At 42.3% G+C, this 13,507-nt stretch overlaps 1 protein-coding gene across 2 annotated transcripts in view; it reads right to left on the reverse strand.

Moving 5' to 3' along the window:
* agpat5 (1-acylglycerol-3-phosphate O-acyltransferase 5 (lysophosphatidic acid acyltransferase, epsilon)) overlaps positions 1 to 13,259 on the reverse strand; it is a 143,807-nt gene extending 130,548 nt beyond the window's left edge. For both annotated transcript variants that reach the window (XM_041187790.1, XM_041187791.1), the window contains exon 1: positions 12,787 to 13,259. In XM_041187790.1, the coding sequence (XP_041043724.1) occupies positions 12,787 to 13,257 (471 nt within the window). In that variant the 5' untranslated portion in view covers positions 13,258 to 13,259. The remainder of the gene's footprint in view (positions 1 to 12,786) is intronic.
* Positions 13,260 to 13,507: the final 248 nt, after the last annotated feature.

Consider the following 13,507-nt stretch of genomic DNA (forward strand, 5'->3'; position numbering starts at 1 on the left):
TCTGCCGATGCTGCCAGACCTGCTGAGTTTTTCCAGGTAATTCTGTTTTTGTTTTAGATTTCCAGCATCCGCAGTTTTTTTGTTTTTGTTCCCATCCCGCTCGTCTTCTAATTACAACAACCATACCATTTTAATATAAAAGAGAAAGAGAATTGGGAACTCAGGACTGCCATTGGCGGATCCAGAGGAGAGAGGGAGGCCAACATGGCGGCAAATCCAGTGCAGGTAAAGTGGGTCCAGCTGTGTCTGAGAGAGGGATGGGCAGAGGGAGAGGACGCCTCTCGGGGCGAGAGAGGAAGGGGCAACAGGCAATGCTCTCGCTCACGTTTACAGCTTATCTTATAGATATATTTCCCAAAAAAATCTTTCATTTTCCTTCTAAAATTCTCCTTCTGGGCCAGGCATTCAAGTTCACAAGGTACTTCTGGAGCAACAGTAATCAAACAAAAAAGTTAAATCTTTTCCAATGGTTTTCCTAGTCTTTTATATTTGTCTGATAAATTATTCTGTGAGTAAAGTTTAAAGTAGAGAAATTTGGGGTAGAGAGAGAATGATTGGGGGGGGGGGCGGGCGGAATCCAGTTTTATTTGACTCCCTTAGGTTTTCTTTAAAGGTTTCTGAAGTGAGTGCCTGTCTTTGGCACTTCTTTGGCTGTCATTGCGCATGTGCTTTTTTTTTAAAAAAAGAAAAAGCTTTATTGTGCAGAAGAAGTTGGGATTCCAGTAGACCCAGAAGAACCTGGCTTTCCACTGCAGGACAACGACATGATGGGGCAGGGGAATGAGGGAAAACTAATTATTGTTGGATTTGTGGCCACCTGCCCAGCACCGAGCCTTCCATTTCTTTAAGATCCTTTACTACAGGCATAGAGCAAGTTTGCAAATTCCTGCTTCAAGGACAGTTCGGTTTCTAATTTAAATCTTTCAATCTGCTGTACCTTCCAGGAGCCCCTGAAAACCAAAAAGTAACTCTCGAGAAAATATCAATAAGAGCCTTTGAGAAAAATATATTTCGGCCCCTGTAACAAATATAAAAACTAAATACTGTGGATGCAAGAAATCTTAAATAAAAACTTTGCAAACTTTAACTCAATTTCTCTCTTCACAGATACAGCCACCCCGAGAACTTATGGCATTTTCTGTTTTTATTATTGCAGTTACCAAATCTATGCTCACTTTCATTTATCAACCCATACTTTTCTAAGTGCTAATTAATTTTATCCCAAATAATTCTCAAAGTTTCCCCACCAACGGAATTGGGCTAAGTTGTTAGGTTTATCCCTTTGCCCGCTTTCAAACATAATAAATGTATTTGATGAGATTTGTGCATATGAAATCAATTTCATACTTTTTGCCAAACAGGAAATTTAAATTAAACACAGCATCAGAAATGACTGCAAGTTGTAATAAACCAAGTTTCTGGAAATAAACAAACCAGCCTTCACCAAGATTTGCAATATTTGCAATTTTAGTCTGCACCAACAGAATAAAAATGCAGTATTTTATCTATTCTCTGGAAACAAATATCACAAATACCTTTGTCCAATGGCACAGTAGCTCTAAGGCAAATGTCACCCACAAACCAAGTCCATTAATAAAATGGAAAGTTGATGGTAAATGCCATTTAGTAATAAAACGTATAATTTAAAACTGAATCACAAGGCTAAGGCTGCAACATCAATACTAAAACTTGTTAAATTCAAATACACAATGAAGGGTACATTAGAGGCAGAATTTTCAGTCGGCATGCGGGGGGGCCATCACGCCGACGTGTAAAATGTCATGCAATGACGTTGGGCATGCGTCCCGACGTCATCATGCTGTCTCACGATGTTTTGTTTGGTGGGCGTGCACCCGCCGATATAAATGGCCTATTAAGGCCATTAAGAAAGCAATTCATGTAATTAGTAATGCTGCACTTCTAACCTTAAGGTTGGCAGGCGTAAGTGGCTGTCACGTTTTGTAGGAAACCTCAGCCATGAGCGGGATGAGGTTTCCTAAAGTTTTAAAATAAATAAATAAGTTTCTACGAAAATAAAAACATGTTCCATCTCATGTGACACAGTCACATGAGGGGACAAGTTTAAATAAAATTTCAAATCATTTATTTAATTATTTTAATATCCATTCTATGAGGCAACCAATTTATGCAATATTGGCAATGTCACAATGCAGTGAAGTAAAATAGCTAGACAAATAGGTTAGGATAAGTGGCCCACATATCAATTTCAAAAGGAGGTTATGGCTAACTGTATAAAGCACCAATAGGACATTTTCCCATATTGGTATAATGCTTAAAAAAAAGCACCAGAATACATTCCCAATAAAAAAGAAACAAGATCAATGAAAACCCTGAAATTAATTCAAAAATATCGGAAGAACTGCCAATTTGACAGGGGCAGAGTTGGTGGTGGGGTTGTGAGGAAAGGCCGGTGCTAGAGGAGAGAGCTGAAACCAATTTAAGCAGTTCCTATGCACATACACAAATGGAAGTACATCAGAAGGAAGAATGCAACCTTCACACTTAGTTGTGGTAAAGCATCACCACAACATATATAGTCTAGTGCACATGATTCAAAACCTGACATAAGTAGAATGGAATAGAATTGGGCAATTTCTCCTTAAGACTGGATCAAGGCCTTTCAATAGCTGATAAATTCTATCTCACTCATCATGAACATAGCAACGTAGCCCTGATAGGTGATGGATGGGTGGAGCCAGTTAAAATAATAGCCGGGCCTTCAGTGGACATTATGTTGCTCCCCTCCCATCAGGTCCTGCCATTAACCTAAGCTGCAGAAAGGGAGTGGGAGGTCTTCCTTTAAATATACAGATTGAGCCCCATTTCTTTAAATATTTGTTTATAGGGGAAGAATTGTGTGCTATTAATTTCAAGTGCTTTATAGTTATAAAGAATGAGTAAAATTACATTCAGTTGAATTGATTTTCAATATTACAAAACAGATGTCATGCTCCTTCCTACTTCTGAAAATTCATAGGTGTGTAGAGCAGCAGCTTGAACTTAATGACTCTCAGGCATCAAAATCCTGTAACTCCCTTCCTAACAGCACTGTGGCCGTACCTATACCACATGGACTGCAGCGGTTCGAGAAGGCAGCACACCACCACCTTCTCAAGGGCAACTTGAGATGGGCAATAAATGCTGGCCCAGCCAGCAAAGCCCACATCCTGTGAATGAATAAAAAAGAGCTGAGACCACCTGGATACAAAGAGGGAGGGGTTCCAAGCAATTAAAAGTCACACTGGTGAAGTACTGCTGTTCAGTCAGCACAGATTTCACTTAGCTGATGAAATATTGTTTATTTGCATTCAATACACTCTAAATGCTGATCTTAAGAATTCACTGCACAGCTACTTAATTGCACAAGAGTATTCCAAAATGGTAGATCTCCATTGGAGTTAGAATTATTGAGTGAATTGAAAGCACCTTCAACTAGCAAGATGTTGTTTTAATACACTGTTACATTAGATGTACAAGTGAATTGATTTAGGATGGCTGCACCTCAATAAGAAAGTGACAAGACAACAAGATTGGTGATTATTGATTTCAATTCACCCAACTTAATGAAGTACCCTCCACCCACCCCCAACAAGAAATGACAACCGCATCCTCTATTCAGAAAAGAACTCCAGCATGAACAGAAGGTACATTTAAACCAAAAAAGGTCACTCATTCACTTCAAATGAATTCACCATTTTTGCAAAGATTTGTATGTACACACTTCTTTGCTTAGCCTCCTCAACTTCTAGCAGCCTAGACTGGTTGCTAAATCAATTTTCTAAAAACATCAAAACACCAACCACTGAAAAGGTTTATCTCCACCATATTCTTATGTCCAACATTAAATATCTATCTCCGAATAAATTTGCATTAGCTAAAGTTACATCCAAGTCTGTGGCATTTTGCCTTCAGCTCGCCCCTGATGTTCGGGGTGATCTCAGAAACCAGCAATATCAAAAATCAGAACAAAATGGTAAATGGAGTTGGCAGCAGTTATTTATTTCTACCTCGAAGGAGAAACAAAATCATCTAATGGAATGGTGATCCCAGCTACCAGATTTAGCTGGTGCCTTTCTGTATTAAGCAAGTGTCAGGGAGAATATTTGTCTTCATACAGTCCACAATGTGTTTTGTATGAGATGTGTATTTTCTTCATCTCCCAATTCAAATTATTGTCCCAATTTAAATAATTCCATCAGCAAGCTTTTTGAGAGTTTTAAAAAAGGTTATAATTATCCCACAGTTGTCCAAGAGGTTTAAAAACATGATGTCTCACTCACTCACCTCACATACACAATCACGCTCACAAAGATTAGATAGAGATGAAGAAAAGCATAATACAATTATAAATTGTCTTTGTCTCTCTTTCATGGCAGGCTTGTAGCTTCTTAGGTGAGTTGAGCTTTTAGTTCAAGGAAAGATAGTTCAGGAGAAGGTCTTGTAATCTGAGGATTCTTAGTAAGCTGCAAGGCTTCTTGTAGTTCAATTTCCAGGACATTGATTCTCAGGTGAACATGAAGTTAGAAAATGGAGGGCTTATTTGAGGTGAATGAGTGCCATATTTATTTTAAATTTATACTCTGCAAATGCTGGAGTAATTTCCTCCCATAAAGAGGATGAGAGTTTAATTTGGGGTACTGCATTCATTTGGGTGATTTGGCAATCATTTAAATCTTATTTCATCATCTTCCTATTGCGAGGTACTTGCGGCAACAATGTAGCTTCCTCGGAGTGGCAATCAGCGTCAGATTGTTGCTCTGTGCCCACTCGCCTATGCCAAATTTCTTCCATGCCAACCTCGCCTGACCTTCCAACTCAGGCCGGGTGAGATCCAGGCAGTTTTGCTGTCTCCAAAGTCCAGCATTGTAGAATTAAAGGAGGACACGCTGTCATGAAGAGATATTAACATGTATAATATTATTGGAAATTTTTAAATTGGAATTGTAGTAGGGTCTGCGTGTGTATCTTAACTGGATTAAAACCAGCTAGTCTGGGTACTTTGATATATAGCAGTTTTGAAATGTCAATTATATATGCGTAAGGAAGTTAAGAGGTAAAGTAGTTTGCACTTGTTGAATAAACCATTCAAAAGAATGGGTAAAATCTTACACCTAGCTGGAAGAAGCCAAGCAATGTATTTATATTGCTAATAAAATTGGTGGAATGAAAGGATTATTGTTAGGAGAGGTAAAATTTTAAAAACCTAATAATACAATGGAAAATTCACATTCAAAGGGGATGCTAGGTATAAACAGAAGAGTTTGTGTGAGAGTCGGAGGCATTTAAGAACTAACCAGCCTGTAAGCCCACAACTATTCTGCAAAGGAACCAAATTGAAAGGAACCTCATTTTGAATTCGTACGGTCAAATGTGCTTTGCTTGGTATCTGTTTAAAGTCTATGGGTTACTGTTGCTTTGGTGAAGATTTACCTGGGATTGATTAATTTGGGGATTTGTTTAAAAGTTATGGTAGTAATTTGTAGACATGTGTATGTGTTTAATTTGTTGCTAAATTACTAAATATTTAATTTAGTTTTATATAAAAGGCCTCTTGAGCTTGGTGGTTTAATTCCTGAATTTACAGCTGCATCTCAAACACACCAATTAAACTATAGGTTATGACAACTGTTCAAGTTTCCCTCTGGGGTTTAAACAACTCAGCGTTTACCCACTGCTGAGTCATAACATATGTCCCTTTCTTACAGCACTAGCTGCAATAAAGCAGGTAAGTTTGAAGGTCCCATTGAAATGGGCAGGGGCCATTTCAGGCCAGGGAGAAAGTAAGTGCTTAAGGTAAGTGAAAAGGATTTGGGGGATGGGTTGGGGTGGGGAACATCGACAGAAGGTGGAGCGGGCCAGACATCAGGTGATGAGAGGGGTTGGAATTTCAGGGCAGGGGAGGGGGTCAGGCATGGGGAGGGGGGTGATTGTGGAGGGTGTTGGGTGAGGAGTGCCATATGGGTGGGGAATGCTGTGGAGGGTGAGGGATGTGGGGGGGGGGGGGGCCGGACGGACGGACGACATCAGTCTGGGTCTTTACAATCTTTACTCAGAAATTAGAAGAGATTCTTCTAACTTTTGCTGGGTAACTATTGGTATAATCCAGGCAGAACCATCTGAAGTTTGCGATTTAAACCATATTTTCAGATAGTTCCCAGTGCAGCATGATTGTCCAGAGGAAGTGCGCAATTGCCATGCAAATCCTTATCTGGGAACTTCCCAGATGGATTCTCCAGGTCATCTCTGGGGTACCCCCCCACCGCCAAATCCGAAGCTGGGGAGCTTGAAGGTTGCAGCCCAAAAAACTAACCAGACCTAAATTTCCTTAACTTATTTTTATTTGTTCACAGGACGTGGGCTTCGCTGGCTATGCCAGCATTTATTGCCCCTCCCTAGTTGCCCTTGAGAAGGTGGTGAGCTGCCTTCTTTAACCGCTGCAGTCCACATGGTGTAGGTACACCCATGGTGCTGTTAGAAAGGGAGTTCCAGGATTTTGACCCAGCGACAGTGAAGGAACGGTGATACATTTGCAAGTCAAGCTAATGAGTGGCTGTGAGGGGAACTCCCATGCAGTGGTGTTCCCATGTGCTTGCTGCCCTTGTTCTTCTAGATGGTAGCGGCTGTGGGTTTGGAAGGTGCTGTCTAAGGAGCCTTGGTGAGTTCCTGTAATGCATCTTGCCAATGCATCACTGCTGCCACTGTGCGTCAGTGGTGGAGGGTGTGAATGTTTGTGGATGGGGTGCCTATCAAGCAGGCTTCTTTGTCCTGTATGGTGTCAAGCTTCATAAGCCTTGTTGGAGCTGCACTAATCGAGACAAGTGTAGAGTATTCCATCCTGACTTGTGCCTTGTAGATGGTGGGCAGGGTTAGGGGAATTAGGAGGTGAGTTACTCACCGCAGGATTGCTAGCCTCTGACCTGCTCTTGTAGCCACAGTATTTATACAGCTAGTCCAGTTCCGTTTCTGGTCAATGGTCCCCCAAGATGTTGATAGTGGGGGAATTCAGCGATGGTAATGCCACTGAATGTCAAGGGACGATGGTTAGATTCTCTCTTGTCAGAGATGGTCATTGCCTGGCACTGTGTGGTGCCAATGTTATTTGCCACTTGTCAGCCAAAGCCTGGATATTATCCTGGTCTTGCTGCATTTGGACATGGACTGCTTCAGTATTGGAGGAGTTGCTGGAACTGTGCAATCATCAGCAAGCATACCCACTTCTGACCTTATGATGGAAGGGAGGTCAATGATGAGGCAGCTGAAGATGATTGGGCCTCGGACATTACCCTGAGGAACTCCAGCAGTGATGTGCTGGAACTGGGATGATTGACCTCCAACCAGCAGAGAGTTTTCCCCCTGATTCCCATTGACGCCAGTATTACTAGGGCTCCTTGATGCCACACCTTGTCAAATGCTGCCTTGATTTCAAGGGCAGTCACTCTCACCTCACCAGTTCAGCTCTTTTGTCCATGTTTGAACCAAGGCTGTAATGAGGTCAGGACTTGAGAGGCCCTGGCAGAACCCAAACTAAGCATCAGTGAGAAGGTTACTGCTAAGCAAGTGCCACTTGATAGCGCTGTTGATGACCCCTTCCATCACTTTACTGATGCAATTGACTGCGTTGGACTTGCCCTGCTCCTTGTGTACAGACATACCTGGGCAATTTTCCAGGGTAGATGCCAGTGTTGGAGCTGTACTGGGACAGCTTGGCTAGGGGTGCGGCAGAGGAATGCAGTTCTCGAAAATCCAAAGTCCACAACTCTACAATAACTGCTATACAGAAAACGCCTAGCAGTTTGCACGCCCCTAAATTCCAGATACGTTTGCACATCTGTACTATTTCATAGCAGCACAATTAAATATTATACATGAGGAACAATGTTAACTGTCTATGTTCAGTTCCATGGAAATGGCAACAATTATACCACTTTACAGACACAGCAATATTAGATGTAGGAAGAATTATATCTCCCCAGTTCCCCAAAGGTAAAATTTTCATCCTAATTGAGCCCTTTGGAGAAAGGGCAAAAAATTGTTTGGGAAATAGCTGATGGGGAAAAAAGAGTAATGAAAATACTGTTACTTTAAATCTTATTTAATTCTACTTGCTTTTCAAAATAAAGGACATCAAAATTGGAAATATTCAGCAGATCTGGCAGCATCTGTGGAGAAAGAGACAGAGTTAACCTTTCAGGTCTGTGACATCACAGGCCTGCAACATTAATTGTTTCTCTCTGCTTACATGCTGCTAGACCTCCTGAGCATTTCTACCATTTTCTGTTTTTGTTTCAGGTTTCCACCAACCGCAGTATTTTGCGTTTGCTTTCCAAAGGCATTTTTGACTTTATGTGGCTGGCATTCTCTCACTGTAAATTCTATTTCTGATGGTTTGAGATCCGAAATATACTCAGAGAAACAAATCACAAAATTGTTGCAGCTGTTACTGACAGAAATTATGTGCCTATGATGAAAGGCATATAGGGGCATAGTCATTTAGCACTATTGGAGTTATCACGTGTAGAAACCATGAGCGAGTAAGATGTGCTTTTCATTTCACATCTATTTGCTAGGTTAGTCATCTCTGGTGAGCACCACTGGGCCTGGAGGTCATTTCTTTTGTGGTTGCTGCATCATGGCATGAGAACAACTTCATCTCCGAAGGAATGGCAATATATATCCAAGTCTGGAAGGTGCATGACTTGAATGGAAATCTTGCTCACATGCACCTGCTTCTTCTGGGAGGTATAGATCAGCTGTTTCATCACTACGCATTTAAGCTGATTTAAAATCAAGTGCGTGCAGCACATGGGATGTCCCGGGGGACTACAAGGAAAAATGGATTAAGGGGGTGGATATCAAAATGAAAGCAAAATCACCATTTTCCCTCCCCAGTATATGACCAAGAAGGCTGAAATGGGATGAAGAAAGCAGGATGCACAAGATGCCAAAATCAGAGGAACGTGTAGTTCAGAGGAGGGCAAGTTTGTAGGGCTGGAGCAAGTTAGAGGGATAGGGAGAGGTGAAGCTGTAAAGGAATTTAGAATACGTGAATGAGGATTTTAAGTTTCTAATGAAGGGGGCACCAGAAGCCAATGTGAGCCAGTGAGAGAAGGGGAGATTGGTGAGCAGGATTTTGTATGCGATGGAACACGGGTAGAATTTTAAATGTGGTGAAATTTATGGAGAAGAGCGGCTGGTCAGGAGATCTTTGGAACAAGGGAGTCTGAAGGTTACAAGACAGAGCTTCTGAGAGTTTCAGGAGCAAATGGGCTGACGCAGAAATGTTACAGAAGCTGAAGAAGGTGGGTTTGAGATAGCAAGGATATAGAGTCAGAAGCTCAGCTAGAGGTTGAATAGGATGCCACAGTTCCAAGGCAGTAGCTGCTGAGGAAGGTGGGGTCAGCAGCATGAGCATAGAGTTCATGGCCTGGGCTGATGATAATGTCTCTGTTCTTCCTAACATTTAACCAGTAGAAACTCTGGTATATCCAAATATCAGCAATCTAACAACACCGATCAAAGGTATGGCGGTTGAGGTCGAAAAGGTGCTCCGGAGGTAGAACTGGATATCAGAATCGTACCTGTGAAAGCTAACCCCAAGTCTTTGAATAATGCTGCCAAGAAGCAGCATGTAGATGAGGAAGAAACCAAGGACAGCTCCTTGGTGGGGAAGAGAAAGGAGGCAGCTGAACTGATGGTCTTACTCTTATGACAAGGTCCATAAGCTCCCTGCACTTGTTGCGAGGATGGAGTGAGCAGGTGATTGCTATTGAATGACATCTGCTAGAAATGCATGCGTAGTTACTGAGAAAGAAGACGGTACATCTTATGTGCAAAGCTATTTGCATTCAAGTAGCCAGCTGAAATTTACTGATTAGGTTCAAACATGAAAAATGGCCGCTTGGGTGAAGCCCTTGAAAACAATGGTTCCCTCTGGAAAACCACTCCTACTTACAACAGAATAGGAGGGAAAAATTCAATCACAAAAAAGGTAGGAACAAAAGACAAAATCTCCAAGGGGCAACAGTGCAGTATTGTGCAAGCCATAAATTATTTGTTTACAATGCCTTAAAGCAATTGAAAGCTTACATTATTATGGGATTTTTGAAACTAGGTATTTTTCTCTCACAACACAACTGACCGCTTCTGTAAGAAATTGCATTCAATAACGTGGAGTGCGCTTTTATGCACTCAATATCTCGGTAAGCATAACAAGCCCAGTTGTTCAATAGAAAAGCTTTGTCACTACACTGCACCACATGACCTGCTCAATTTCAGGAAGTGGAAAAATACACTATAAAATTAGGCAAAATACCAGTCAGACTTACTGGACACAAAACAGTTAAGTGCAGTGTTAAGTACAAAATGTGAATTTACAATAATTACAAACTTCACTAACTATTCTCTTGGGAAATTGAAAAGCAAGAAAGTGTTAGCTGCATGAATATCCAGCACAAAACCAACACTTCTGGAACACGATGTGTTACATCTTACAAGGTGAATTACTACCAGAATCCAATTTGTCCCTTACTCCTGACACTTTTATACCAAACAAAGGATCAACTAGACCAAACTGAATAGGAAAAGGCATCCAGGCAGAAAAACGTCAGGTATAATTCTTATTTTTAAGAATTACAAGTGTCATTTTTTATGCAACAGACAATAATGTATATTTCTGGCAGCTAAAGCAAGCAGCAACAATTTAGATTTATATATCACCTCTAATCTAGTAAAATGTCATGTGCTTCACAGTAGCATTCTCAGTCAAAATCTCTCACTGAGCCATATGGAGGCATCAGGACAGGTAATCAAACATTTGGTCAAAGAGGTAAGTTTTAAGGAGCAACTTAAAAGGAGGGAATTATGTAGGCAGGAAGATTTAGGGAAGGAGTTCCATAGCTTCACTTCCTGGAATGCTAAGGGCATTGGTGGAGTGATGGGAACTGAGGATCCAGAGGCTAGAATTAGAGCAGTGAACAACAGGGGCGATGGGTGTACAAGTCTTGGGCAGCAAAGTTTTGGATGGGCTCAAGTTTAGAGGGTCGGAGGATTACTAGGAATAGTTGAGTCTAGAGATAACAAAAGCATTGACGAGAGTTTCAGCAGCAAAGGGGATATTTCAGATGCAAAAGTAAGCGGTCTTCGTGGCGGAGAGTATCCGCCGGTATGGATCCAATGGGCTGTGCCATAAAGACTATGACTCTGTAACATGGGGGTTGAAACTCAGTTCATTAAATGGGATGCTACAGTTGTGAAGAGTCTTGCTTAACTTCAGACAGTGGCCAGTGACGAGAACACAGTCACTGGCTGGTGTCCAGAATTTGTAGTAGGGATCAAAGACAATGGTTTTGATCTTCCCAAAAAATTTTATAAAGTTAGGTGGAGAAGATTTCTACTCATCTAATACTGGATATTGGAAAAGCCAGAAGCAAGTCAGGGGTTGAGAGAGATTGTATTGAAGTAGGCTGTGGAGTTGTCAGCAGCTAAATATTTAAAGTGGATTCCAAACTCTTCTGCACAAATATAGATTGGTATATTACAAATATGACCAAAACTTCCTAAATGTTACAGAAAAAAATTGTCTTGAAATGTCAAGTCCATTCTTTTTAAAACACCCACAAAGTCATGAGATTATATACTTCTGCTGCAAATGCACAGATTATTCCGATTCAGTGATGAGGTATGCAAATATACACTTAGTGATTCTGAAATAACAATCCATTTAGGACTAGTTTTCCTTGGTACACAAACTATCACATGGTGTAACTTAAGTACAGAATCTGACAGATATTTATACATAATGTATGCATAACTCACATGTGAAATCACAAGTAAGCTACATCTGAGAATTCAATGCTTAGGGCATTTAATGCTTTGCCATTCTCAGGTTCAATGAATATGACTGGAATGAAAGAATCAACCCTACGGTCAAGAAAGTTACTTCTCTGTTGGATGTTTACTTCATGGAATTGGAATAGTGTTGAATGTTGCACAGTTAATGAAACAGAACATTCACCATGGTACAACATGGTTATTCTTCAATAGAGCACATGGGCTATCTTAATTTCCTATGCTACCAAAAAAACAGCCAGCAAAGTCCCTGGTAAATCTTTTACACATTATTGGCACTAAGATGGGAATGATGTCAAAACTCCAGTCAAATCTCATGATTCAAGGTGAAAGTTACATTTGAGAGCCCATCAATTACTTAGTGTTTAAAAAGTGTGGCAATGACTCAAACTAAAAGGTGCCACGTTTGCCCTGTGATAAATCAGCTGATTTCAGTCAGAGCCTCAGTATTCTAGACTGGTTGAACTCGAGGCAGGACTTCTCATGCCTGACAGCTATCCACTGAGGATACACGGATATTGCAGGAAGCCAGCATTCAGTTGGACTACGAACACCCCAGCATCCTACCCCCAAAGTTCCCTATGAAAAGATTTCAATGGTTGTCTTGGGCCGATAATCCAGCAAAAAGTCTGTAAGTCTGTACTCTTTAGGAAAGTGGGGGGGAGGGAAGGAAGGGGGAGGTGAGAAGATGAAAGACAGACTAGATGAGCAAGCCACTCCACATTCTGGCGTTGTGACCAATGTCAGATACACTGCAGACTTGCTACAACTTCACTCCCTGGCAAGGGGGCGGGGGGAGCTGAAACACAAACATGTCAGTATTGGAGCAGCCAGGAAAGCAGCGAGTGGGCTGAAGCAGGTGGATTACCCAGCCCCCCACGCCCGTCAGTCAGTCAGTCTCTGTGTAAAAGGTCTCACCTCCACCCCGGTGTAGCTCTCGAAGAAGAAGAGGACAACACTCTGGTAGATAGTGTAGAGCCGATCGTCCATGATGTGGTAGAGGCGGGCGGGCAGCAGCATGGAGAGGAGGCGCCAGGCCGCCCAGGTGAGAAGGTAAACCGGGGCCGTACCCATCATCACAGCGGCCGGCAGCCAGTAGCGGAGCGAGTGAGTGTGGACGACGAGGGAGAGCAGCATTGTGGCCGGGAAAGGGAGGGGGGTGGGAACAGGGAACCGGGAGAAGAGGAGGCCCGAGCCGGGGCGGCAGGGCACCTGCCTCAGGAGCGGGCCGGATGGGGGGCGGGGAGTCAGGCAGGCGGGGAGAGAAGGAGGTGGGGACGGCCGGGTGATCGATGTCGGACTCACGGTCTCAACAGCATCACTTCCACCATGTTGAGAGCAGCACCTCTCTCCCTCCTGCCTCCACCCCCCAGCATCGCGCCTGCTCATTGGCAGCGCCACCGCGACTACCCCCATAGCAACGGGGGCGGAGCCAAAGTAAGAGGGAGGGGCTGAGGCAGCTCCAGGAGCCAGAGGGAGTGCAACATCTGGGCCAAAAACTCACTGATTAAATAGGTTTTACCATGGACATTGTGAAAGAAATAAACACTTGTCAGGCTTTTGAGCTTTCAGTTGCCGTCAGTATTCCCTTGATAACTCAAATCTTAACTTATTATGAACTTTACATTTATTTTTGAAG

Source organism: Carcharodon carcharias, chromosome 5 (genome assembly GCF_017639515.1).
Source record: "Carcharodon carcharias isolate sCarCar2 chromosome 5, sCarCar2.pri, whole genome shotgun sequence".
NCBI lineage: Eukaryota > Metazoa > Chordata > Chondrichthyes > Lamniformes > Lamnidae > Carcharodon > Carcharodon carcharias.